Genomic DNA, 28000 nt, shown 5'->3' on the forward strand with positions numbered 1-28000 from the left:
ACGCGGCTGCCAAGCGCTGGAGCCATGAGTCGATGCTGTGTGGTCAAAGTGATCACCCTGACAGAGGTTCAGCTGCTGAAGGTTCTGCAGGTAGGCTGCGGGGGGGGGGGGGGGGGGGGGGGGGGGCGTGTTGGAAGGAGGGGAGGGGAGCTGCAGGGAGGCAGCGATATGCACACAGAGGAGCGGGGGGGGGGGGGGGGGGCAAACGGAATTCGATGCATTGAAATAAGAGAGAGATAAGGAGGAGAGAACCTATACACAGGTGTGTGTGCGTGTGCGTGTGTGTGTTGGGGGGGGGGGGGGGGGGAGAGGCAGGTGCAGTTCGATCATGGTTGTAACGTCTTGTTTCAGTTTGTGCTTGCTTGACCACAAATACTAATTATATTTCAATAACATGTTGTTTCCAGTTACTTTGAAGCACACATTTTCACTCATGTAATGTACGTTAAATGTATAAGCAGACATTTAACCTGGTTGACTGTATAGGGTTCATGGCATTTACTCCACTATTGCACCTGGTACTGTACTACAGGTTGAATAAGGACTAAATCGTAAGTTGGATGTGGTGAAAATGTATTGATGTATGGTGGGGTGGGGTGTAAAGTAACAAAGTACATTTACTTAAGTATACTGTAGGCTACTTAAGTATAAATATGAGGCATGTGCGCTTTACTTGAGTATTTCCAATTTCCAATACTTTTACTTCTACTCCACTACAAATATCGTACTTTTACTCCACTACAGTTATTTGAAAACTTTAGTTCCTAGTTACTTTGTAGATTTGGATTATTATTACAAAACATATTAACCAATTTTTACGATTTTTCAAAAATAGCAGACCTACAAGCTTGTAGCGCGCCACTCGGTGGAGCGCTATGAGCTTGTAGATATGCTATTTTTCAATAGCTAAAGTATAACATAATGCTTAGTTAAAACACCAAAAGGGGTTCCCGCCCAGAATGGGCTAATAAACGATACCGCTATAAGACAGTGTGCGGGATCTCCTTTCTCTCAAAACGTGAAACGGGACATTGTGCACAATGAGTACTTTTACTTTTGGTACTTTAAGTACATTTTGATACCAATACTTTTACTCAAGTACTTTGAGTATTTTGAGTAAGTACATTTTTGAGTATTTCTATATAGAGGGTATGCGCATGCATAAAGTGAATGGCAGATCGAGTGGCAAAGTGAATTTAATGTTGTTTAAAGTCATTTAATTCAATCAAATAGGACTTTTCAGTTTGGATGTATGGGCTGTCAAGGCCAGAAAGTAGTTTTTTTGTCACTCAATAGGCATTCCCGCATAACTTCCGGGTATGATGATGATGTCACGCGCATACCCTCTATTGCAGTATTGATACTTTTACTTAAGTAAAACAATTGAGTACTTTTCTCCACCACAGATGCATGGCGGAGGTGGGGTGGGGGATGGAGGGGAAGGTTGTGCCATGGCTCTGGGAGGCTGAGATGAGACTGGCTGAAGGATGGATGGAATGGAAAAAGCCAAATAGTACTTACGGTTAAGATCTGGTGTTTTGACTGATTGAAGTATGTATTTATTCACAGTATGTGCAGAATGGGTACATTTCAAGTGAAAGCACAACTCAATACATGAAAACTGTTAATTATGGACGACACACTGTGGAAAAGCATTACACTTGTTTACAACTGGGACCACCATTTTCAATTCATCAGAATTGAAAGTGTGGAGTTCATGGAGTGATTTAACAACCGGCCGCCAACAGAGGGAGTTAAAATGTGTGTGTGTGTGTGTGTGTGTGTGTGTGTGTGTGTGTGTGTGTGTGTGTGTGTGTGTGTGTGTGTGTGTGTGTGTGTGTGTGTGTGTGTGTGTGTGTGTGTGTGTGTGTGTGTGTGTGTGTGTGTGTGTGTGTGTGTGTGTGTGTGCCTGCGTGCGTGCGCGTGTGTGAAATCGGCCAGGCCTTATAGAAAGCACGGTTTTTACGACCGGAATAACAGAATAGGTCATCAGTCGGTCCCTGTGGAAATCCTGATTTTGTGAATCAGTTTGCTTTCGCACATGCACTTATCTGCTCTCGTCTTGCACCATCTGTCCGATGTGTGGTCACGGCTGTTTGCCGGTTAGCAGGCTCAGCAAAACGAGAGCGAGCATGCCTGAGAAAAGGCTGTGTTCCACATTTTGTCCAATCTATCAGTAGATTCAAGATAGGAGAGAGAGAGAGAACAGTGCTCAGTGGCCGACGACATTCCACAAAATGTGTCAACATGGCCTTAAAACATATAGGGCTTTGGTAGAAAATGAATACAAAAACTTGTACTGCAGGTTATGTCCATTATTTCCAAAGCTTAACATTGTCCATGTAGCCCAGGGTTTCATAAGTCAGGTTTTTTTTTCTTTTCTCTTTTTTTTTCTTTCTGAAGTGAAAGGAGAACTTGGGCAAGAATGAAACTAGGTTAAGCAAGAACGTTTCATTGAGGAGACACCTGTGGGTTTGTCTGCCACACTATGTCCCTGTTTGCGCAGCAATTCACTGGGATTTTTAAGACATAGACCTGCTTATGCGAAGGTAATCACATTGCTTTGATTCCGTGTACAATGACAGCTTTAGATAAATCATCAACTAAAATACTCGTAATGGCTTTTCTTTATTTCTTTTTAGATTCAGTGTGTCATTTGTTTGAGATTTTCTTTTATCTCCGTCTTGCGTCCGTTTGCACTAAAATGCCTTAATAGTCCTCTTAAAAATTTAAGAGCATAAATGCAGAAGGCAGTTTTTGTTAAATTTGAAGTCAAGACGTGCCAATTATCCAGCCTTTTAACTTAAATCTGTTGGTATTTCCGCTTTGGCTTGTGTGTTATGGGTTGACTTGACTGCTGGCAATATGGATGTCATTTCTCTTTGAGGTTGACATGTTGATTGTCATCAGAAACAGAGTTATCATATTCTACTATGTGTGTGTGTCTAATACACATGGCCACATGCATTATGTGCAAGTTCTTTATGGCCGCTGTCAGTACAGTGCTTTGACATGGTTTCCTGGGGTAGCAACACTGCACGTTTCTTGGATTTGATTAGTGTGTGTGTGTGTGTGTGTGTGTGTGTGTGTGTGTGTGTGTGTGTGTGTGTGTGTGTGTGTGTGTGTGTGTGTGTGTGTGTGTGTGTGTGTGACATGCCTTTACAGCCTGCAATGTTGATGTCAGCTGTATTACAATGTGCACGTGACACTTATAGTATACAGTGTGTGTGTGTGTGTTTTGCCAACATTTTTGTTTTCCCCCATAAATGAATGTCCTACCTACTCATTAGTACTATCATACTACAGCGTTACACAAAAGCTTCAACAAATAGCAATTCTGCAAGCTTGTTTTGTGCTTGTATATCTGCTACTTTTGCTATCTCTGCATTTGAATCCTGACAAATCACAGTTTTGGACCACCTGGCAGAGACCATACAGAACAATATCATAATTAGCAGATATATAAGCACCTAAAGCATCACGTCACAATGTATTGCGAACTTGTAGATCTGCTGTTAAAAAAAATTACACAAAAAGTTAGACTGAAATTGCAAATGTTTTTTTTTCTCAAACTATCGACACCAGGGTTGACATAGTTATGAGAGACAGAGAGAGAGAGAGCGAGAGAGAGAGAGAGAGAGAGAGAGAGAGTGAACTTCAGATTTGTGTAACATTCCTCATTTTAGTGGCTTAGGCATCCCTAATGAAGTTAAGAGGACACAGCTGGTCTCCTAACAGTGGCAAAGTCTTACTTAACGGGATTAGAAAAACAAACTGAATGACAACTAATCTGCGCCCTGATTCAATCATGAGACAGTATTACTGTATCCAATATGTATTAGGCAACTCGTTTTGAATGTCCAAATTAATCTGGCCCTGATACGTCATATTTCTAGATGATTTGAGGATGGAGTGCACTCTTGGTAGGCAAAAGCATGGGAAATTCTCTTGCAGCATCACTTTTGTTTTTGTTATGGTGCTGGACTGCAAATTGCACACAAGTGACGGATAGTTCTTTAACACAAAGTGGACTTATTGTGCAGCTCTCGGTCAAGGTTTTGCATACAATGTTGACCTTAGTGGGCACTGGGCAGCTCAAACCCTGCAACCCCTGTTATACCAGCAGCAAACTCTCAGCCACCATTTCAGGAAAAACGCCCCAGCAGGTGTCATCAACAATGGTGGTGGCGTGCGTGCGTGCGTGCGTGCGTGCGTGCGTGCGTGCGTGCGTGCGTGCGTGCGTGCGTGCAGGGATGTGTAGGGGGGTCGGGGGGCATGAACAATTGCCACAATAACTCAAAACCAGCTAATTCTCTTAGCAACTTAAGGGGGCATACATGTGGGTCTTTTCTCTTCCTCAAAATGTTATTACATTTTTCCCCCCCAAATTTAATTTCCCCCCCCAACTTGTTTTTCATTATTCCTCTATTTAGACTTATTGGCCTATTCAGGATTGTTATTAAAGTCTGATTCCTCTCAAAACATAAAATCACACAAAACTTAACCTACTTCATCATTTGCTATTCTGATGTTGGTTAGACAACTTAGACTTCACAAACTCTTATTTTAGATGAAGTGTGCCATGATCTGATCCATACAGTTGGAGGCCATCGATATTGTCCTTTTCTTTTTGCTGAGGTTTGCGTGATCTGCGCAAAAGGACAGTTAACCCATTTTGGGCGGGAACCCCTTTTGGTGTTTTAAACTATGTTATAATTTAGCTATTGAAAAATAGCAGATCTACAAGCTCATAGCACGCCACCGAGTGGCGCGCTATGAGCTTGTAGGTCTGCTATTTTTGAAAAATCGTGAAAATATTTATTTCAGAAAACTGGAGGATTTATAAGGATTTTTAAAAATTTTGAGGTCAGGCCTAAATGGGTCAAATGATAAGGGACAATATCGGTGGCACCCAACTGTACATAAGTCTCAGATGCATGCATGGGACTGGGGGGTAGGCTACGATAACCGGAGAATATATCAATATGAGCTTGTAGATCGGCTATATTCTTTGCTATTTTTGAATAAAGAAAAAAAAAAAAGATTGTATGTTTTGACATTTTCCGAATAAAACAAATGCATAATAAAAAACCTATTTCGTCTATAGATAATGACTCGCCCCCAAAAATAGGGACGCCAGGTTAAAAGTAGTTAGATTAGATCGTTATCTCGCTCGCTCGCTGCTCCCGTTTGTCTGTGCGTCAGTAAACGGCGCTCCTTCACACATGCACAGGGCACGCCATTGTCGGGGCTGGTCTCAGTGACTGAAGCGCCATTACATCTCAAATTTAATCAGCTCCCCCCCCCCCCCACCCCACCCCACCCCGACCACCCAGCTTAATTGGCTAATGAGCACGTCTCCGGCATTTACAGTAGTGAGAGCAGCCGATGTGAGACCAGGACAATCCCGCCGACACACTGTGTGTGTGTGTGTGTGTGTGTGTGTGTGTGTGTGTGTGTGTGTGTGTGTGTGTGTGTGGCGGCTCTGGCATCTCTTCCTCTGGCCCCTGCTCGTCAGAGAGCAATGTTGATTGGGAAACAACTGGCATTTTGTTTGGCCCTCGGCAGCCAGATATAAGAGCCCATAGATGCCGGTGACAAGCCGGGTATTGTGGGTGATGGAGTCGTTCCTTAGTTATGTCGACGGGCGCTGAATAACTGCAGCCAATCTACGGCTGACAAGTGGAATTTCATGCTTTTCATAGTTTTTTTTTGTCTTTTTTGGTTCTGGGGTATACTGTGTTAGACCCTTACTTACTATTCCCTCCAATCCTAAACTAAATTAAACTTGATAGTAATCGGCTGTAAATATACCTTGTGATTCTATTGAGCTCCATGTTCCATTATGTTTTGTATTGTATTTGCCCCTGGGGCTTTTTGTGTGATCCTAAAAGGATAACATAACCTTTGACTGTACTATACCTATACTGTTAATAATCGTGTTAATAAAGTATTCAATCAATCAATCAATCAATCAATCCATACCTTAACTTCTCACTAATACATAGTATGCTTTGTTGTACGATGATGAATTGTGATAATAGCTGATCTACACTCTCACAGCATGTCACGCAATGCAGTCTCGCAATGCAGTCTCGCAATGCAGTGTGAACTTGTAGATCAATAAATATTGAATGACATCGGACACCACTAACTGGTTAAAAAATCACACCCGTGTGAACTGAGTGGTGCAACTCCGTGCGGGTGATGTCGGTGATGTCAGTGACGTCACATACTAACCATAGCAACCATGCTCACCCGTACAGGCACAAACACACACGGGTACTAACAAAGCCAGTTGTTGGAGTGGTTTGCACCACTCAAAAAAACAATAGGATTTGTTCAAATGTTCATAGAAATGCCTGGAGACACAGGAACCATCATGAATCCATTCCTGTTCCGGGAGTTTCTCGTAGCTTCATTTGATTGGTTCAGCAACAGATTTGAACTGGAAACACAAAACACCTTCGTGTGTTTACAGTTCAAATCTGCTGCTGAGCCAATCAAATTAAGCTACTGAGAAACGCGAGCATGGAATCTTCAGCTGGTTTGAGTAGATGGTGATTGGCCAGTCGCTGTGATTGACAGCCTAAACCTAACCCTAACCTCAGTAAAACTATAGACAAATTCAGAAACGGGTCTCATGGTCGCAGCTTACGTATTTCCTGTAGGCGGAGCCGACATAACTGCGGGGTAAACCTGCCTCTTAAAAAACCTCTTCTACTACAGTGAACGGTAGAGTGACTGATGTAAAGTCTGCCTCAAACGTTACTCTTTTACCTGCTTTTTACTAACACTAACATTACAAAGATGCCCAGAACATCGGGATGAACCTGTGTAGTTTATGGCTGCTCCAACAGTAGTGGCAACATAAAAATAAATAAAAAAAACGGAATGTCAAAATATCCACCGCAGTGGCTGAGACCAGAGCCATAGAGTAATGGTTGAGATGAAGCAGTGAAGGGTCCTAAAAGATACATAACGTCAGTCTTACCCAATACCCAATCTTCTGCTGTACTTTATACCTCATACTTTAAATGCTTAGTATGAGGTATAAAGTACAGCAGCCTTGTGTTCATAAAACACAGATTACATGCTAGCATGAGAAATTGCCCGGAACAGGAAACAGTATTGCCAACTCTTTGAAAAGGGAACTACGGTCGTGCACAGAGCAACATATTGAAACACATTGAAATCTCTAAGTGGGGTCTTTGGGGGACTTCCAGGGGATGGGATACGCATATAAATCAGTTTAAGCACTCAAACACATTGCAATTAGAACTGCAGACTCACTCCCATCCCATGTCCTGCCGTAGTCTCCACCTTAGCCCGTAGCACTTGCCCTAGCCTCAACAACCTTACAGGCTTATGCAACGGCAACAATGTCATTTAGATAGCATGCTATGTAGACAGATACCAGGTCGATGCCAGGTCATTACTGACCTGGCATCCTATAGTGTTTATAGTTTCAATTAGGCATGTAACGATATATCGTATATCGATATTATATCCCGACGATATGTATCGATTTATTAAAAACTAATATCGATTTAATTTTTATTTATTTATATAGCACCTTTCCAAACATAAAGTTACAAAGTGCTTTACAGACAGGATTAAAAACAGCAATCATAAAGAACATCAAGAATATCAGAAATAACAAAGCATAACATAATTTTTAGGGGGGCTAGTGTGTGATATGAAATGTGAGCTGTAATCATATTCCATCATATTCACGTGCTTTTGGAGAGAAATGAGACAGACTCCATGCAGTCACTTTCAGTAGTAGAGGCCTACAGAGGGGAGCTGTATGTGTCTGTGACACAGGTGATCAGGGCCGTAGGAGACACGGGGGCCCACGGGGGACTAGTCCCCCGTGGGCCGCGGAGCCGCTCACGGCCCGGTCGCGAACCGTTTGTTGGGCCGCCGGCCACGGGGAAGAGAATAAGGAATAAAAAAGCCTCAAATAGGGCAGGCACTTGGACCATGCGGGCGCTGACTCGGAGGGGGAAGTGAGGGCTGCCCCAGCCCCCTCCTTACCTGCTGAGGTGATGGTCATTATTGATGCTCATTAATACATCAAGTAAGGCAATTATGTTTCTGCACTGTCAAATAGGTCTACATCTATCCTAAGATGCCATCAAAGAAAAGAAGAAATGTTAACTCGAGCTAGGTTTAAACATGAAAGCAAGCTTACAGTTGTTGCACAGAAATTGACGACGAAACCGGAAATCGAGCCATGCTGCTAGGGCTTCTGGGAAAATGAGTCCAATGCAAGTGAACGGGTGTTTTGACTGGACTACAACAGGCTGTGCAGGCTGTTTTCGTTTCGCATCGCAATGGCGGCATGTTTTTCTCTTCAAAAACAAACCATGGGACTATTTTCCGTCGGATTTTCGTCGATCAAAGCTGAAAATACATCGGCGTTATGCTCCAAAGCAAGGTAATAGATCAATCCTGGCAGCCTAGGTAGGATGGCTTTATTAATCTAAGGCCGCAAAAGTTAAGACAGTTTTTTTCCCTTTTTTAAGAGAATAAATGACAAAATAAGTGTATGAGAATAGTCAACAATGTGATAGAGAACAGCTCCTCGACCTGGGCCGTGGCTCAGCGGTCCAGGCACCTTGGCTGGTAATCCAGTCTGGCAGTGTACCGCGGGTTCGACTCCCAATCCCGACGGCCTTTACTGCATGTCATCCCCCCCATCTCTCTCCCCATTTCCTGTCAGCCTACTGTCTGTCCCTCCATAAAAACAAAATAATAATAATAAAGGCGAAAGCCACAAAAAAAGAAACAGCTCCTCATTCTACAGTTAAAAAGTCTTAGCACAGGTATAAAATCCGACATCAATGCACGTACAACTTAAGCAATCGAATGCAGCAGAGATAAAATAGTCCATTGTCCCTTGACAAACCTACTGTGCTACAGTACAGTCAACAGTGTATAGTACAGCTTACAGTCAATACAAAAAAAGAAAAACCTTTCGAGGAAGTACATTGAAGAACACAGACCAGACAACTACAGTATCAGCATTGATAAGAGCATCACCAAACCATTGCAAGCAATGAACTCAATGTTTATTTATACAGTTCTTTAGAAACAGCTTAACAGACCGTAAACTAATAAAGCAACTTGCTACAATGATGGCCTTTGTGGGCCCCCCCCGAAAAGTGAATTACACATTTTTAGATATGAGAGGTTCCCCCGCAATCTATTTTCCCTGGCAATTGCATACAACGTAACAATGATAATGGAGACTTTTGTAAAGCCGACTTGGAAAATAGCTTTGCACGCTTACTCATCGGGAAACTGAGGCTATGAAATTTGTCTGGATTGACACTATATGCAGGCCAGGGTAAAAATGGCATCAGGGGAGTTATTTAAAGCCCCCCGCTGGGAGAACAAGGGTCAATTGTGCTGCCCTCCAGGCCCTGGAGCAGACTGCAGAGGACTCTGGGAGGAAGCTGCTGGTTGGTCAGTGACACAGAAAAGGGGCGGTCCAGATGAATTACTGATAGACGCTAAAGGCAGATATCCTGCAGTGATCAAACCCTGGGTCATCTGTCGGCCCTCTGTTTGAGGTGATTACCACGCTAGGCAACATAAAGGCTTCCTCTCGGCTTTGAGCCCAATTAGTTCACTTTGGGCCCTTTATAAGACACAGGAGAGAGGGCAGGACGGACGCCCACTGCCATAGACGGCACACACAGGATAGCAGCAGCAGCAGCAGCGACAGCAGCAGCAGCGGATTTGGATTTTGTTAAATTCACCTGCTGCCCCAAAAGAGAGAAAAAAAAACAACAAAAACAAACTGAAGAATATTTGCGTTCCTGAGAATGCCACACCTAACTGACTGTAGCTACTACAGGATGCGGGACGCGACGGGAGCTTCAAATGTAAGAATGTTGCAAAGCTGAGATTTACTTTATAGCAAAAAAGGACAACTGTAATTTGTTTCTGTTGGGTAATTGTTTTTTTTGTAGTTCACAGTACAATCTGTGTGAGTGTATGGATTCTTATGGGGTCCGGATTTGTTGATGGGGCAATGCTCACAGCTACATACTGTACTAGTATTTGTGTTTCAACAAATTAAATGGCAGATTACGCTTTTGCATAATTATCATATGAAAGTAGATAATCAGAGTTACAGTTTTGGTGAAAAAAGAAATTGAGATTGATATAACGTGTGCGTTTGGATAAGTGCACCAGGAGCACACTCACGTATTGGTTTGTATTGGCACCAGTGCACTCAGTGCCTATACCCAAACGCACCCTATGTCTTTAAATTGAGCCTATTAGTAAACTATATTAAAAACAACTACAACTGGGGGCGCCCACTGGCCAAGTGGTCCAGGCGCATGCCACATATAGCCTAGGCTTTGGCCTGACAGCACGTTGCGTGTTCGAGTCCCGTTCATGACAACCTTTGCTGCATGTCTCTCCCCTTCTCTCTCTCCCTCTTTCCTGTCAGTCTTCACTTGAAAGGCAAAAAAACAACTACAACTTATAGGGGCAGAAAACATGTGAAAGAAACTGACAATGTTAATGCAGCAAGTGAGTCAAAACAATGACTCTGGAATGTGGTTGATCAGGATGATGATAGCGGTCAAACGTGACTCACTCTGATTTTACGCAATCGTGCACTCCTATGGAGGGTGTTACAGTAACTGTTACAGTAACTGCGCCTGGAGGAGGGAAGTTCAACCTAATGACGTTTCTGTTTGTTCGCTTATTGCTGAGGTTAGTGGGTAGCGTGGCATTGGTCCGACCTCCAGTTAGTCCGACCATTACTAACACTATCCCAAACCCTAACCTATAACCCTAACCTCACAGGAAGTCACAGGTGATTTGTAACCCGCAGCACGGGTGATTTGTAACCCACAGCACGGGTGATTTGTAACCCGCAGCACGGGTGATTTGTAACCCGCAGCACGGGTGATTTGTAACCCGCAGCACGGGTGATTTGTAACCCGCAGCACGGGTGATTTGTAACCCGCAGCACGGGTGATTTGTAACCCGCAGCACGGGTGATTTGTAACCCGCAGCACGGGTGATTTGTAACCCGCAGCACGGGTGATTTGTAAGCCGCAGCACGGGTGATTTGTAACCCGCAGCACGGGTGATTTGTAACCCGCAGCACGGGTGATTTGTAACCCGCAGCACGGGTGATTTGTAACCCGCAGCACGGGTGATTTGCAACCCGCAGCACGGGTGATTTGTAACCCGCAGCACGGGTGATTTGTAACCCGCAGCACGGGTGATTTGTAACCCGCAGCACGGGTGATTTGCAACCCGCAGCACGGGTGATTTGTAACCCGCAGCACGGGTGATTTGTAACCCACAGCACGGGTGATTTGTAACCCGCAGCACGGGTGATTTGCAACCCGCAGCACGGGTGATTTGTAACCCGCAGCACGGGTGATTTGTAACCCGCAGCACGGGTGATTTGTAACCCGCAGCACGGGTGATTTGTAACCCACAGCACAGGTCGGACTAACGGGAGGTCTGACGTAAGGGCACAGGTTAGTGATGGGCACCCGCCAGTAACCTGCCTGAGACAAACTGCTGTTCCCAAGACTGTTTTACTGGTGTAGAAAGTCTGGTGTAAAAATAACACCATAATGCATGCACAGTGAAATCCTGCGGGTTCATTTAACTCTGAGAATGTTCAATGCTCGCAATAGTTAAAGTAACACTTAGGCTACTGTAGGAATCGCTGCATGGACAATGATTGCCGGGGTGAATAACCGAAGGTTAATCGACCTCGCTTTCATCTTCCTTTCTTTCTTTTTTTGTTAGGTACAGAACCACCTGGAGAGCTCAAAGTTCCACATCCAGCAGACCCAGAGTCAGCAGGTGAAGCAGTACCTGACGCTTGGCTCCAAGCTGGCGGCCGCGGGCGGGCCTGGCCACGTCGTGCCGCACCCCCACGCCCCGGGCCAGCCGCTGGCCGCCGTGCCCATCATGAGGAACGGACACATGCCCCCCGTCAGCGATGGCAGCAACCCCAACAGCCCCGTCACCCTGCTCACCCTGGCCAATCACGACAGCGAGGTGAGTCCGGCGTGCACCAAACTGTACGTGAAAGTACAGAAGAGTGAATTCAGCTATCTGAGAGCAGCCATTAAAAAAAAGGCTAAATAATTACAATAAATAATCATCCGTACTGCATTGCTGGTTTCGAGGTCGAAGAATGGACTTGTGTGCCTTGTAGTAAATGGGGAAAAGAGTGAAATTGCAACAACAACAAAATATCTATGAACCACAGTTCAGTTGTATACAGATTAACTGTGCATTTCGCAGCAACCCTACAGTACATTTCCACAGCAAACAGCAGTACCATCCCTGAGGAACTATATTCCATGTCACGTGTAATTTGCAAGAGAGTGGTTCAAAGCTGACGTAATCACCGCCACTATGCTAATGGCTAACACTTCATTTGGATGGACCATCAGCACAGCACAAAAGCATGCGAGACCGTGATCCGTACAGAATCACAGCCATTAAAAATAAATAAAAAAACATCTGCAGCATTGTCTATTTGACGTTTACAAAGAATAATGACCCTCCCAGTCACTCCAGTCACTCCAGTCAACAATGTGTTGTCATTATTGATTCTCCTTGTCTCTGCTGTGCTCATCAATAACTTCAGACATGGCATTTCTGATTAGGAAAAAGATCCTGCAGAATGTGATGTGGAAACTGGTTTGATAACAGTTGTGGGGGCAATCTTTCTCATCACCTACTGTAGCTGTCTTGCTAATCAACTTCAAGACATGGTGGCAGGGGGAAATAAATAGGCCTACTCCTCTGTTTTTGATTAGTCTCAGAGAAGAACCAACCTAGCCTGGCTAATAAGCCAGACTCAAATCACACTGTCGTGTGGTATTTGAGTCTGGAGATGCTGTGTATGGATCTTGTTTCCCAGGGGCGGGTTCAAACATTTTCTCTTTGACGCAATTGGTCAGAGCTACTGTCAGTCAAAGGTCTCAAGCATTGAACATCAATGTACCAAAGCCCACCCATATTGCATACCGTGTCCCGATTGGCCACACCAGTTCTCTGGTGTAGGAAATGGGCGTACAATTGAGCCTCTCCAGACCGTAATCCGCCGGCAGGCAAATTTATGTTTTGCCAATGGCTGATTCGGTCTGGCTTATTAGCCAGGCTAGAACCAACCCACCCTCCTCTTTCTTTTCATGCCATATTTTCTTTTTTTTATGTTATGAGGATTCTCTCTATGAGGACCACTCATGGACAGCATTTGTATATGGATAAATACACCCAGGATTTTACTGTGTCATAGAATCTGTTGTGTATATGCATTTATTTATCTACCCATCAACAGCATGTCCATGAGTACACTGTAATTACTGTTCTCTTTCAGTTTCCAATGGATGAAGTTATCGATGACCTAATTAGTCTCGAGTCCGGTTTCAATGATGGAGGATTGGATTGCATGGAGTCTAACATGATGATGCAAAACAACGTAAGTATGGCACACATTAACCTTTGCTAACAGCTACAGTATGAGCAAGCGATGTCCACAGTCCACACCCATCGACGGGGAACCGCTATTGGGTTCTGTTTTTCACGTCTAGTTTCATTATTTGCAGCTGCGGTGAGAGGGTTCAACTTGGGTTGCATAACTAATGATTTTTCTCTGCCTCAAAGAGGAATGAGAGCTTCCTCCGGCCCACAACATGAACACTCAGGCTTGACTAGCTTGGGAATCGGAGGACCCGTCTTTAGAGTGAGGTCAGCTTAAGTCCAGAGATGAGTCAAAGTTCATTCGGCCAAGGACCAGGGCTTAGCAGCATTTCTCACATTTCTCAACAGTAGATCAATTAGGGGAAAAATCACACTTGTGTGAAATGAGGGGCGCTCTTATCATCATACATCATCACATGCCGTGCTCAGCCAATCAAATCGTCACATTCCGTGGTACACACACACACAGACACACAAAGCTGGGCGTAGGAGGGGCTAGAACCACACGGAAAATCTATTTAACTAAAGCAGTGTCAAGATACTAAGTTGACAGTGTCATCGGCTATAGAGCAGCTATATTATAACATGAAATGCTTGAAAATGAATGATAAAGAAAACCTGAAACAAGTAATGCTGCATTCACATGGAATCAGGCAAGTGGTAGAAGTCATTTTAGTGGACGGGAGCAGGACGGTCAACGGAACAGGACGGCACGGCAGACAGAACCGGCGGCGGTAACGGCAGACGGCATCAATGTTAAAATATTGAATCTTTTTACCGTTCCGTGCCGTCCAGCAGGTTTTGCCGTTTGCCGCCTACCGCTTGCCTGATTCCATGTGAATGCAGCATAACTCTTTGGTGAGGTTTTCTGATGAATTGAAAATGATGCACCCTGTTGTAAACAAGTGTGAGTGCTTAATCATGGTGTGTCCAGAGTACCAGTTTTAGTATTGACCTGTGCTTTTGTTTGAAATGTACCCATTCTACATACTGTCTACATAAGTCAGTCCCTGGTATCGGTATTTTGGACTAATTTGGACTCTCATAAATCACCCCAAAAATCATCAAAGATGGTAAAAAAGAATCACACTTGTGTGAAGTGAGGGGCGCCCACTGTATTTATATCGGCCACATGATGTCTCACATCAATGTTTGTTTAACGGCTGCCCTAAACAAACATTAAAAGTCCATAGACTGCATGGCTGCCATTCGTTTTCGTGTGCTCTAAACAAAGTCCATATATGGTGCGTTCAAACCATGCAAAAACGCATCACAGCATAATGTGCGGCAGCTTCACGCATCATAGCCGCTTCGTAGCTTCCCGTCGCTGGCTTGCATCGTTTCATCTGCCCGTGTGAACGCAACAATAGACTTGGCTGCCACATGACATAATCTTCAAAAGCCATGCATTGGAGGGGCTGGCGCCCCTCAAAAGGTTATACAAAAACAAAATCACACTTGTGTGAAGTGAGGGGCGCTCTTACCATCATACATCATCACATTCCGTGCTCAGCCAATCAAATCATCGCATTCGTGGTACACACAAACACACAAAGCTGGGCATAGGAGCCCTCAAAAATAGCAAAAACAAAAGCATATCAACAAGCTTTCGCTATTCGCCATACAACAAGGTATAGAGCGGTTATAAGAACACCACTTGCATAACTGTTACATAGAGGCATATAGCAATAGCTGTGATTCAGACGATACATTCCGACAAATGGCAGAGATGGCATTGAGGACATGTGTCCCCTGTGCGATTCGCAGGCAGAAGGACGACATTTTGAAAACGGAATTCTGGGACAAGAGATCCATTCGGCTGACACACCTGAACCTTAATACGGTGGTATGCGTGTGGCTGAAAGAGGACTTGTCAAACTTTGGGATTCCAAGAAAACACAGTGGAATCCAGGCCTAACGCCTTGCGTGCAAGTAAGCAGAGACAGGGACTGCTGGCAGACAAAGAACCCTACATCCATACATATTACATGCGTATACATACTGCACATGCTGAGAAACTGTGACAGAGTTAGGTAGGATAGAGCTATATGCAAGGCAAAGCGAGGAGGGAGTGAGGGAGGAAGGGAGCAATCGAAGAGCAAATGACAGAGGAATAGGGGCGAGAGATTTGCAAGGAGAAAGAGAAATATATAGCTGCCGGCTTGGACTAATGCATGGTCTCCCCACTGGCTCGTTCAGAAATGATTTTCAGAAACAATGTTGAGAAGATGTTGGTGCTTAAAAGGATCAATTTGAATTAGTCATACAGTGAAATGTGCCGGGTCGCAGGGGCCAGATGGATGGATCTGAGCAATTTCTGTAGGGACGCAGTCAACACTGCATTCTTCCAGTCTAACTTCTAACTCACCCCCCCTTTCCAAACCAAACCAAATAATTTGTGGTTCTTTCTCTAGTCTCTTTCTTGTTTCATGTTTGCTCTTCCCTTCTCATTTCCCCTTCTGATATCCTAGCGTCTTTTTCTGTCTTATCTCGTCCTCTTGCTTCCTCTTCCCTCTCCTCTCCATGCCCCCTCCTCCCTCGCATGTCCTCTAACCCTAGTACCCTCCATTTTCCCATCGCCCTCACGGTCTGACCTCCATCCTTATCAGGTTTTACACTCTTTTAGGAGACAGATTTCACAGTACACGCCCTAGTGGATAAAATTGGCCCCGGACAGCAGCTCGGCAACGCACGCAAGCGCTGGGTGGATTAGACACGGATGTGTGTGTTGTGCGAGCGTGCCGAATCGCCACATTCTCCACCAGTGTCGGTTGAAAAGGCGCCGTTATCGCAGCGCTCCACACATGTTTTCCCAGGGAGAGCGTCTTCGCCGAGGAAAACAGTTTTGCCTCTGTTCGGCCCGCTTGACCCAAAACCACCGCTTCTCATGTATGTAACGGCGAGGCTATTTCCAACACACAGGCAGCCTCTGTGTTGGAAGCCCCTTCAGACAGAGCCGAGGGGCTTCTGATAATGGTGGCCAAGGCAGATCAAGGCCACCCGGCACCAGGTCAAGCCCACGCCCCGGGGACCATGGGGGGGGGGGGGGGGGGGGTGTATCGTGGTAATGGCCTTTAGAATAAACAAGGGACATCTTCAGTACTGCTTGTGGGGCTTCTTGTGTACTTCTTGTGTACTTCTTGTGTACTTCTTGTGTACTTCTTGAGTACTTCTTGAGTACTTCTTGTGTACTTCTTGTGTACTCCTCCACTGCGAGTTACTCTAATGGCAGAACCACGCTTTGTGAAATAAATCACACCCGTGCGAAGTCATCTTACATCATCACAATATATTAACTTAACATGCATATGTCGATTTGCTCAGTGACAGACAAAACAAACATTAAACTCTGTTCATTGTTAATGGCATTTAATGTTTGCGTTAGTGACAAAACATTAAATTCTGTCCATCGTCAATGGCGTTTAAAAATGGAGGCCCCTCAACAAACGAAAAATAAAAGTGACACGATGTGGTACTTGTCATTCAGTAATTACTCAAATACGGAGAGGTCCGCCTGTAAAGGAGGTGTGATATTTCCGTCAACCCGCCGGGCTTAAGTTATAGACACGCTACTGTGCTTTACAAAGTTTAGACTTTAATTATGTGAACAAGCCTCTTCAACTGATTGCACAGTTGATTGAGCAGGCATCCTGTCACTGTATGCACTGCCTGCAGGGATATGGGGACCAAAAGTATCATCCTCAGTCCTTAAACAGGCCCATTGTGACACTCTGCATGCAGGGTTAAGTTAACACTCACGCAAGGCCCGTCCTCCAGATCAGAACAACTGGGTCTGTGTCGCATGCGAGATTTGATTGAAGTATGAATGCACAATAAAACCCTGCGTGTTCATTTAACTTACATTTAAGATTTGTACACTTTTGAGTTACAAATGGATACAAATGGATGGAATGAACACCGAGGATTTTACGCGCGCGTGCGTGTGCGTGTGTGTGTGTGCGTGCGTGCGTGCGTGCGTGTGTTGGGGGGGAGGGGGTGGCTCTGGTGGTGCTCGTAAAACGTTAATGTGTTTCTACTATGTTTCTCCAACTGACAGAATGAATGACACACACTATCTCAATTTCTGTCCCCTCCTTCTCTCCCCTCTCTCTATCTTCTTCAATCCTCTTCTCCTTCACTCTCTTCGTGTCTTTCCTTCTGCTCTGTAATTCTATACCTCCCCTTTTTCCCTTTCACTTTTCCTCTTTCCCAATCACTCATGTCCCCTGACTCTCACTTCCTCCTGTCTTCCTCCATCTCTCTCTCTCTCTCTCTCTCTAGGTGTCACTGAGCAGTAGCATGCTGGACGTCTATGGGGGTGAACCAGGTAAGAATGCCCCTCATGGCGGAATGAGTCCCACATCTAACCCACCAAAGCTCACAGTAAAAAGGGAATACACAGGTATGCACTCATACTGTGTATACGCTGCGACGCGTTGTTTCGCTTGTAGATCTGCTATTTTCAGCATGCAACCTGCAGCATGTTAAAGGACTTATACTGGATCTCTTGTCCACTAGTCCCTTCCTAACATTTTAGTCTAGTTGTCATTTGTTGACGAAATTGTCAATATATTTAGCCTTAGTTTTAGTCATCATAGCTTTGTTTTCATTAGGTGTCCATTTAGGTGTCCAGTAGTTCGTTCGTCAGTGAAAAAAGGTAGTCGACGAACATTGTCCCAGTTGGGACAACTTTATTTACAGTGAGCAGTACGACACAATATACACTAGGCAAGAGGCAAAACAAACAGATATATAGCGCAGGCAGACTCTTCACATACTAGAGCATGTCTGAAATAAGTGTCAAGAGCTGAAATCGACATGTAAATATGAAATAAATGCCCAAACATGTAGCTAGGTGTAATGTTAGAGACCACAGAAGTGAACCTTTCAAGCCTGTTTTCTCAACTCTCTGTTTCTCTGCAAGACATTACTCTATAAGCCATATCTCCAAAACCGGTGGGTCAAACTGAACAACCAATAGGCCTATGTCAATTTGAAGCTATGATTCCCTGCTTTCATATGACGTGGAAAAAATGAAAATTCAAAAAAATACAATGGCAGTCCCTCAGTCAAATTTAGTCACATTTTATGAATGACCCTTAACCCATTTTGGTGTTTTAAACATTATGTTATAATTTAGCTATTGAAAAATAGCAGATCTACAAGCTCATAGCGCGCCACGAGTGGCGCGCTATGAGCTTGTAGGTCTGCTATTTTTGAAAAATCGTAAAAATGCGGCACAAATCTTTGAATAGGTATATATTCTTTCAGAGCGAACGTTTTTTTTATTTCAACGTCAGGCCTGAATGGGTTAAGGCCACCATTAAAAAAAAGATACCTCTCTGCACAAAGGTTCTGGGTGATATCAGATGATCGGAGATCTCCGCCTATACAAAAACATGAGAGGAAACTGAAATTCAACGTACAGGCTATAAGAGTGGAGAAAACCTCCATTTGTCTTAGCATTTTTCTGTAATATGTGGTTATTTCTTTGGTTGTTTGAGATTGTAAATCTCCAAATTGTATCCAGCCAGTTTTAGGCCCTACATTGCATTTAGATGTCACCAGATGTATCGGCATAGGCCAAGATCTCCAATAGACCAATAGGCTACGTGAGACTAACAGCACACAAGATCTCCAATAGACTGGCTACGTGAGACTAACAGCACACAAGATCTCCAATAGACTGGCTATGTGAGACTAACAGCACACATAGGCCAAGATCTCCAATAGACTGGCTATGTGAGACTAACAGCACACATAGGCCAAGATCTCCAATAGACTGGCTACGTGAGACTAACAGCACACAAGCATTGACCGTAAATGTCTACTTGTTTGGACGACATCAGATCCAATTGCTGGTGTCGAGCCAACACGTCGACGTGTAGTAAGTTGATTTTGTCGCGTTCCGGTCCGGTGTCTGGCCGAACAACAATCGAGGCACTGTGGCCGATGGTTCCGCATGGGAGGCTGATTGTCTTTGGTTGTTTTCACAGCGCTGAAGAAACGTGTAGACGTTTGTGTCGCACAACGAGAACGGAAAAAAAAAGGAGGGAAGCTTAAATCCCACAAAGACCTCTTTGAGAGAATTCTTATGAATGTCATGCATCAAGCAAAAGAAGCTTAATTGATTTAGGAAATAGAAAGGATGCCTGAAGTGCTCTTCACTCTCGACGAGAAAATAAGTAAATTGCCATCCCCCCCACCCCCCCTTCGACTTTGCCGTGCGGACAATGGTGCCGTTACACGGAATTTAAAATGCCTTGATTGAATCAACAGAGACAAATTGGGCAATCCAATCTTAGGTCCCCAATTATGTAATTTGGAAGAATGTGAATGCAAATATGGACGCCTTAGCATTCCTGTCCCCTTGCTTTGGGGACAGATTAGCGAATTGGCTGAACTGCCTTAAATCCAGGCTGAGTTTTGGACAAAAAAAAAAGGACAAACAGCTATTTTCCTTTTTTTTTTTCCACCGTGAACTACATGTGCGTGCATGCGTGCGTGCGTGCATGCGTGCGTGCGTGCGTGCGTGCGTGTATGTGTGAGAAGAGGTCAAGCCTTGTGTCTGTAATGCGTAGACTTACGCAAGGAAAAGTCCACACTCTATTTGACCCTGAGTGTGTCTCACGAACACACACATACTTACTGTCTGCTAACAAAAGCAAAAAGAAACAACAGAAGAAACCCTGTGGGGATGTCTTTGCCCTGGCTAATCAATGTGTTTCTCTTTTGCGAAACAGATCATCAGGACACGAGGGTGATGGCCAAAGAACGCCAGAAAAAGGACAACCATAATTTGAGTAAGTGTCTCTGGGACGCCGTCACAAACCATCACCACAAAATGCATTAAGCTGTGTAGACCAGAATGCCGCGCCCTGTCTTATCGCAACGTCCCGTCCTGCGTTTCTTTCTCACAGTTGAAAGGAGGAGACGATATAACATCAACTACAGGATCAAAGAGCTGGGGACGCTCATACCCAAATCCAATGACCCGTGAGTTGCACATCTGTCTTCTGAGGCTGCCCAACTATCCATACGTTTTCTTAGCGATTATTCAATTGATCACTTTTTTTGATTAATCAGATAAATCAGTTTTATTTGCACAATGACAATGGTGTCATGCAAAGATAGTGACCTACAAGCTTACAACGCTTTATTTTTTATTTTTTAGCAACAATGACATGCCCAAAATAACTATTGATTAATTTATGATTTGTATTAAATTATATATATATATATATATTTCTAATATATAATTGATTCAATCTTAATTCATTAACAGTTGCATCCCTACTGTTTTCTAGCATCTGTAGGCCTATGGTTTTGGTCCCTCGCATGTCTGACTGCCTTGCTTTATCTAATGTCCCGACAAACATTTTGAGCTTATAGAGCATCACAGTCCCGCCCCCTTTCAGAACGACGAGGGCACCAGGACATAATTCCCCATTCATTTCCCCATAGACGTTTCAAAAAGTATTTATTTAAAGACATTTAAGTCTCGGACAAAGCCAACAGCCGAAATCATGACAATGCATTTTTGGGCCGAACAAATGAATAGAATAGAATAGACTTTATTTGCCATTTGCACAAGTGCATATAAGAAATCCAAGTGCTTCATAGTCTACCTAAAAACTATGCATATTCAAGTTTGTCTATCATGACAGAGTAAATAAGTAAAGTGCTTCATAATCTGCCTAAAAACTTAATTCAGTTCATCTTTCATCATGATTCAGTTCATCTATCATATTGATTTCAGTCCCTAATGTCCTCGGCTACTAGTCGCACAGTAATTCATATTAATTAATAATTAGAAAGAAGAAGAAAAGGGCAGGGTACAACACTTTTTTTTTTTTTAGTTTTTCTTCTTTCAAATTATTTGTTCGGCCGCCCAAAAAAACGTTTATTGTCAGGACAAAAAGCTATTTTCCTTTTTTTTCCCCACCGTGAACTACAGACATGTGCATGCATGCATGCGTGCGTGCGTGCGTGTCCTCGGCTACTAGTCGCACAGTAATTCATATTAATTAATAATTAGAAAGAAGAAGAAAAGGGCAGGGTACAACACTTTTTTTTTTTTTCTTCTTTCAAATTATTTGTTCGGCCGCCCAAAAAAACGTTTATTGTCATGATCTGTCAACTCGGCTGTTGGCTTTGTCCGAGGCTTACAGACCTTATAAAAATAAATACTTTTTGAAACGCCTATGGGAAAAAAATGAACGTAGATACCATTGTGCAAAAATGATAAAATGCAGCTTAAGTGGTTAATTATTTGTTCAGAATGAATAGCTTGTAGCTTTCATTATATGACCATGCAGGAATATCTAGATACTTTGACTCAAGTACTGGGGTTGAGTACTTTGAACTGAAATACGCTGACCTTCCTTCCCTCTCCCCCGCTCGCCTCCCTCCTGTGCAACTGAACTTTGATTCCAATTGTAAATGGGAGGTTAGCGTCGCCATTAACCCATTCAGGTCTGACGTCGAAATTAAAAAAAAAAAGTTTTCTAAATCATGACAATTTTCGGAAAGATTTGAGGCACATTTTAACGATTTTTCAAAAATAGCAGACCTACAAGTTCATAGCGCGCCACTCGGTGGCGCGCTATGAGCTTGTAGATCTGCTATTTTTCAATAGCTAAATTATAACAATGTTTAAAACACCAAAAGGGGTTCCCGCCCCAAAATGGGTTAATGGTTAATGTGGTTAAACGCTAACGTGACATGGATGCGTTCCAGGTCTCAATGGGTTAACACGGAATGAAAAGGAGATTATTAGCTCGGAGCAGACCGACGTCTCACTCCAAAAGAACAGGACAATTTGACTACCTCATACACCTTCTTCCTTAAAAAGAAAAAGAAAAAAAAGTAATAATATCTGAGAGAGAACGACTTGCACTCTGCCACCTAAAGTCCAATTTTCCATTTCCACCTCCGCTCGCTCTCCCCCCCTGCTCTGTCTTCGCACTTCACTTCTTTCTTCCTCACCTATTTTAAACCCGGGGATTAATTTTACCGAACAAGGAGGGCAGGAAGAATGGACTTCTTTTTTTCTAACGTGCACATACTTAACTATTCTATTAAAACCTCTCATTCAGAGTGTCCGTGCCTCATGTCCAAGGATGAATAATTGCACCCCTGTGTATATCACCGTCCGCTTATTCATATCATAAAAGAAAAGAAAGGGAGGGGGGAAAAAATGTCTTTCTGCCTTAAAAGGTAACCCGCCCCCCCACCCATAATCTTTCCCTCATTTTATTTTATTTTTCTCTTATACTTTGGAGAGGATTCTGCTGACGTTAGCCAGGTGGTTCATCGGTGTAAAAGGTTATCTTTTAACACGTTTTGGGCGGGAACCTCTTTTGGTGTTTTAAACATCGTTATAATTTAGCTATTGAAAAATAGCAGATCTACAAGCTCATAGCGCGCCACCGAGTGGCGCGCTACGAGCTTGTAGGTCTGCTATTTTTGAAAATTTGTGAAAATATTTATTTCATAAAACTGGAGGATTTAGAAGATTTTTTTTAAAATTTCGAGGTCAGGTCAAAATGGGTTAACACGTTTTTTTTTCTTTCCCTCCCTCCCTTCCTTTGCTCATTGGCTGTGAACAGCGACATGCGCTGGAACAAAGGAACCATCCTGAAGGCCTCGGTGGAGTACATCAAGTGGTTGCAGAAAGAGCAGCAGCACGCCAGAGAGCTGGAGGGACGACAGAAGAAACTGGAACAAGTGAACAGGAGACTGCTCCTCAGGATCCAGGTATTATATATGTATACGCGAGCATTCATACGGCGTCTCTGGTGTAAACAGGGTTCAGGTTTATTTATACGCGCGTCGCTAATGCACACCTTAAGCGAAGTGATAAAGCGTGTCTCAACGGATGGTAAAGAAAACATATACGTATACGTGTGTGTGTGTATATATATATACAAATTCCCAACGTGCAATAGCACAAGGGGCTCATAAAACTCTCAACTCGTAAATTTCAGCGTGCAACACACATGCACGCTGCGTTTCTCTGTGGCGTCTATAGGCTATTGTATTGGCAATTGGATTAGGGGCAATCTTGGAGGGTGATTTAGCGTCTACTAGCTCACTATAGTCCTCATTTAGCACCTTCCACATTTATTTACAGTGGAATAACAGTCTTCCTCTAGGAATCCCGGCACACCCGGATACCCTAATGTTCCTACAATATTTAAAATGAGCTCGTGCAGTGGCATTTTCTATAGCAAAGTGAGATGATTAGTCATATTGTATACAGTTGTTTATTTACGGTCCAATTTTTTATTCAGTGACATCATCATGTTGTGTGTTGGGGGTGGGCTCCGATTTGGTGTAGCGGTAGCCCATCGGCCCTGAGAGGCGTTGATCCGGGCCTGTGACACGCGCACGCACGCACGCACGCACGCACGCACTCGCGCACGCACGCACTCGCGCACGCACGCACGCACGCACGCACGCACGCACTCGCGCACGCACGCACGCACACACGCACGCACGCAATCTCCGAAAGCATTATAATTGGATACAGCATACTGTAGGTGGGCACTAAGGACATCTGGGCACTTCAATGTAAAATGAGCCTATTTTGTCCAAAAAAGTTACAAAATAAAACATTTGAAAAATTGTCCTATATGTAAAGAAAGGTGTGCATCAGCCTCATTTTTTGCCTTCAACTTCTTGTTTCCCCCCCAAAAAACAACTGGATATACATGTTTTGTAGCAATTTGAAGCAACTGTAGAAAAATGAGACCTTGAATGTTTAAGCATGTTCTCGTCATGTATAGGCTATACTTTACTATTATTATTATTATTATTATTAACATTTTGGACAAAATAGCCAATTCTACATTGAGGTGCAAATATGTCGTGCCCTATAGTGCCCACCTATCCCATTACCTTATAGTTACTCTGATAAATAGAGCTACTGTACACTAGTTCAGACAGACGGGGTGCATACTTAGTTTAGACTAGTCATTGGGTTAAGGTTAGGTTTAGGTGTGCTGCCCCGTGGGAGGTTAGGTTTAGGGTGAGGGTTTGGGATAGGCTGTAGTTGTAGGACTAATGACTGGTCTAACCAATGACTAGTCTAAACCAAAAACTGTCTAAACTAAGTACTGCACCCGTTCAGACAAGAGGACTCTTAACCCATTTTGGGCGGGAACCCCTTTTGGTGTTAGCATTATGTTATGCTTTAGCTATTGAAAAATAGCAGATCTACAAGCTCATAGCGCGCCACCGAGTGACCTTGTAGGTCTGCTATTTTTGAAAAATCGAAGAACCACTGACATAGAAACATAGCTTTTTCAGAAAACTGCCAGGATGTAGAAGACATTTTTAGAATCTGATCTCAGGTCGGTCTGAAGTCCAAACCGCCCGCAAGGGCTGTGTGAGGAGAACACCATGGCCAAATAAGAGCTGACTGCAGACGACTGGAAAATGATTAGATCCTATAACGTGGTGGGTGTGTACATACGAGAGGGTGTCAAGTCCTCACCTTCCCACGCACACACCACAGCTCTCTCCCTCCGAGCCAATACACAGCATATTGAGGTTATGCGGTGAAGATAATATATACGTTACACACAATGTAATAGTAATGTGTGTATCAAAAAAAAAGATGGGCACATTTTCTTAAAGCCCTATACAAATAGAAAAAAAAAAAACCTTTTTTTTGGCTATTTTTTAATAACTTAATTGGACAAATTTAGAAAATGCGCCGAAAATAGGGGTGCCAGGTTGTGATTAACATACATTATTACATTTTATTGTAAAGTCTATTGTAGGCCTACCTTTCCCAGAAGGAAATGCATGTAATTAATTCGGACTGACCGGAAGCAGAAATGAAACATATCCCCACCAGGCATGGCACCAGAGTGGGGATATCAAAAGTAATATAAATATTTGTAAAGTGAATTATGTCACAAAAGACTTTAGGCAAGACCGTTTACCTAATTGTTTTTCTTTTTTTCTAAATAAGGAACTGATTAATTTCAGTCTGGTGTTCGTGATTTTTGCCATTTTTGTCATTCTGAGGGAAACAATTTTTTTTTTAATTCACTTTTATTTACAGTATTTAACATTTCACCTAGAAATCTGTGGGTTTTGTCATCCTACCACAAAGTATTTGAGAGCATATAGTTAATGGAAACTCTGCAATCGTATCTGTGGGTGGCCCTCGAATGACTCCGCTGCCGAATTTGTGTCATCGCTATTGGTGACCTGCTCCAACTGATTGATTGATGAGAGGCATGGTGGGAGGGAGGGGGGACTCAATGTCATTATTCTGTCACTAACTGGTCCCCGGGGTGTGTTTATGCGTCGAGTCAGGGCGCCGCAGCCCCGGGGTCTTACCCAGCGGAGGTTTGAAGATGACTGTGGTTAATACGTAGTGGTCCAAACACATGACGCTATGACGTGAAGATCTATTGTATTATATAGGCCATTTTATGAAGCAGTTTCTCCTCGCCATCAGTCATCATTGACCTAACGGGCTGGAGCAGGGCGTGTGCGTGTGTGTGTGTGTGTGTGTGTGTGCATAATGTGCACACGTTTTGGGCTCATAATAATGCATCATCATGTGTATACTGTACATGGGCTTTGAACTGTGAATCCCCCAAAGAAATTATCGTTTAGGTATCTCACCTGTGCAATATATTTATTGAATATTGTCCCTTTAAACAAACTAATAAAAATACAATTCAGTTGAAGAATTCTATAACCACAACCACTTCTATAACCACAAGCCTTATATACTCCATCATACGACAATGTTTTGGCCAACTTTGTCCATCACAAATAGCAAGCCTGGGAGTCATGACGCATTACAATGCAATGTATTATACAGTTGGGTGCCACCGATATTGTCCCTTATCATTTGACCCATTTAGGCCTGACCTCAAAAAAAAAAAAAAAAAATCCTTCTAAATCCTCCAGTTTTCTGAAATAAATATTTTCACGATTTTTCAAAAATAGCAGACCTACAAGCTCGTAGCGCGCCACTCGGTGGCGCGCTATGAGCTTGTAGATCTGCTATTTTTCAATAGCTAAATTATAACATAATGTTTAAAACACCAAAAGGGGTTCCCGCCCAAAATGGGTTAACTGTCCTTTTGCGCAGATCACGCAAACCTCAGCAAAAAGAAAAGGACAATATCGATGGCCTCCAACTGTATACACTTGCTATCTTTTAATTTGTATAAGACATTTCTATAATGTCATGCCAAAATAGGACCAGTAGGTTGGAGAGCTTGCCATGATGTAAAATATCTATCTATCTATCCATTTCTATAAATGCACCTACGGCTGTAATCCGCGTAACTCGAGAACCGTTCGCCCCACCGACTTCAAATTCGACACACGCGTTCAACACCCCCACAGGGAGAGCAGTGCCCGGTGTCGGCCGGACACACGGTTGTCAAGAACCGCCACAAAAGGCATCTGCCCGGGCTCTGGACAAGGCTCCTGCCCAGGGTCCATATGGGGCTGACATCACAACTCTCCACATTTGGCCATGCCTGACACAGAACCCCTATAGGAATAAAAGGGACACAGACGCTCTGACATCTGCATAGACTCCATATTTGGGCATGCCTGACAAATAACTCCATATATGGGCATAAAAGGGACATAATAACTGGGTGGGACATTCATTTTCGACTTGCATTGTTCCAAGTAGGCCAGTGCCCAATGGGCACCGCTCTGATATATTACAATGGTAAACACCCCACAACTTTAACCCATTTTGGGCGGGAACCCCTTTTGGTGTTTTAAACATTATGTTGTAATTTAGCTATTGAAAAATAGCAGATCTACAAGCTCATAGCGCGCCACCGAGTGGCGCGCTACGAGCTTGTAGGTCTGCTATTTTTGAAAAATCGTGAAAATATTTATTTCAGAAAACTGGAGGATTTAGAAGACATTTTTTAAATGTTGAGGTCAGGCCTAATGGGTTAACTACAACTCTCTTGTTTTCCAGGAACTCGAGATCCAGGCCCGAGCTCATGGCCTCCCCAACATGGCCAGCGCCCTGGGGACTGGGGAGTTGTCCACCCACCTCCTCAAACAGCAACAACAACAACAGCAGCAGCAGCAGCAGCAACAACAGCAGCACCAGCCTCTGCCACCCCAGACCCAGCAGCCCCCTCCTCTCTACCAGGAGGACCTCAACAGCGACTACCTCCAAAGGACGGCCACCGTCACCACGGCCACCGCCACCATGCAGGAGATGCCCCTCGGGGACGGCGGCGTCCCGGTGTCGCAGCAGGACCACGCGGTCGCGAGCAACGACGGCTCCACCACGTTCTCCGACCCGCTGTCCCACTTCACGGACTTCTTCAGCGTCACGCTCAAAGAGGAGCACCGGCTGGACGAGATCCTGATGGACGACCCGCTGTCGCCGTTCGGCGCCGACCCGCTCCTCTCGGCCGGCTCTCCCGGCGCCGACGGCTCCAAGGAGAGCAGCCGCCGGAGCAGCTTCAGCTCGGACGACGACGACGACCTATGA

At 44.0% G+C, this 28000-nt stretch overlaps 1 protein-coding gene across 1 annotated transcript; it reads left to right on the top strand.

Annotated features, from left to right (window-relative positions):
* Positions 1-24: 24 nt before the first annotated feature.
* On the top strand, positions 25-28000 carry tfec (transcription factor EC; the record flags this gene model as incomplete). The annotated part of the gene is made up of 8 exons (XM_079493832.1): positions 25-81; positions 11800-12054; positions 13388-13489; positions 17773-17893; positions 20235-20294; positions 20412-20487; positions 23103-23250; positions 27473-28000. 8 exons carry the CDS (start codon positions 25-27, stop codon positions 27998-28000), a joined length of 1347 nt encoding a protein of 448 aa, XP_079349958.1.

Source organism: Electrona antarctica (genome assembly GCF_951216825.1).
Source record: "Electrona antarctica genome assembly, chromosome: 23".
In the NCBI taxonomy this organism is placed as follows: Eukaryota; Metazoa; Chordata; class Actinopteri; order Myctophiformes; family Myctophidae; genus Electrona; species Electrona antarctica.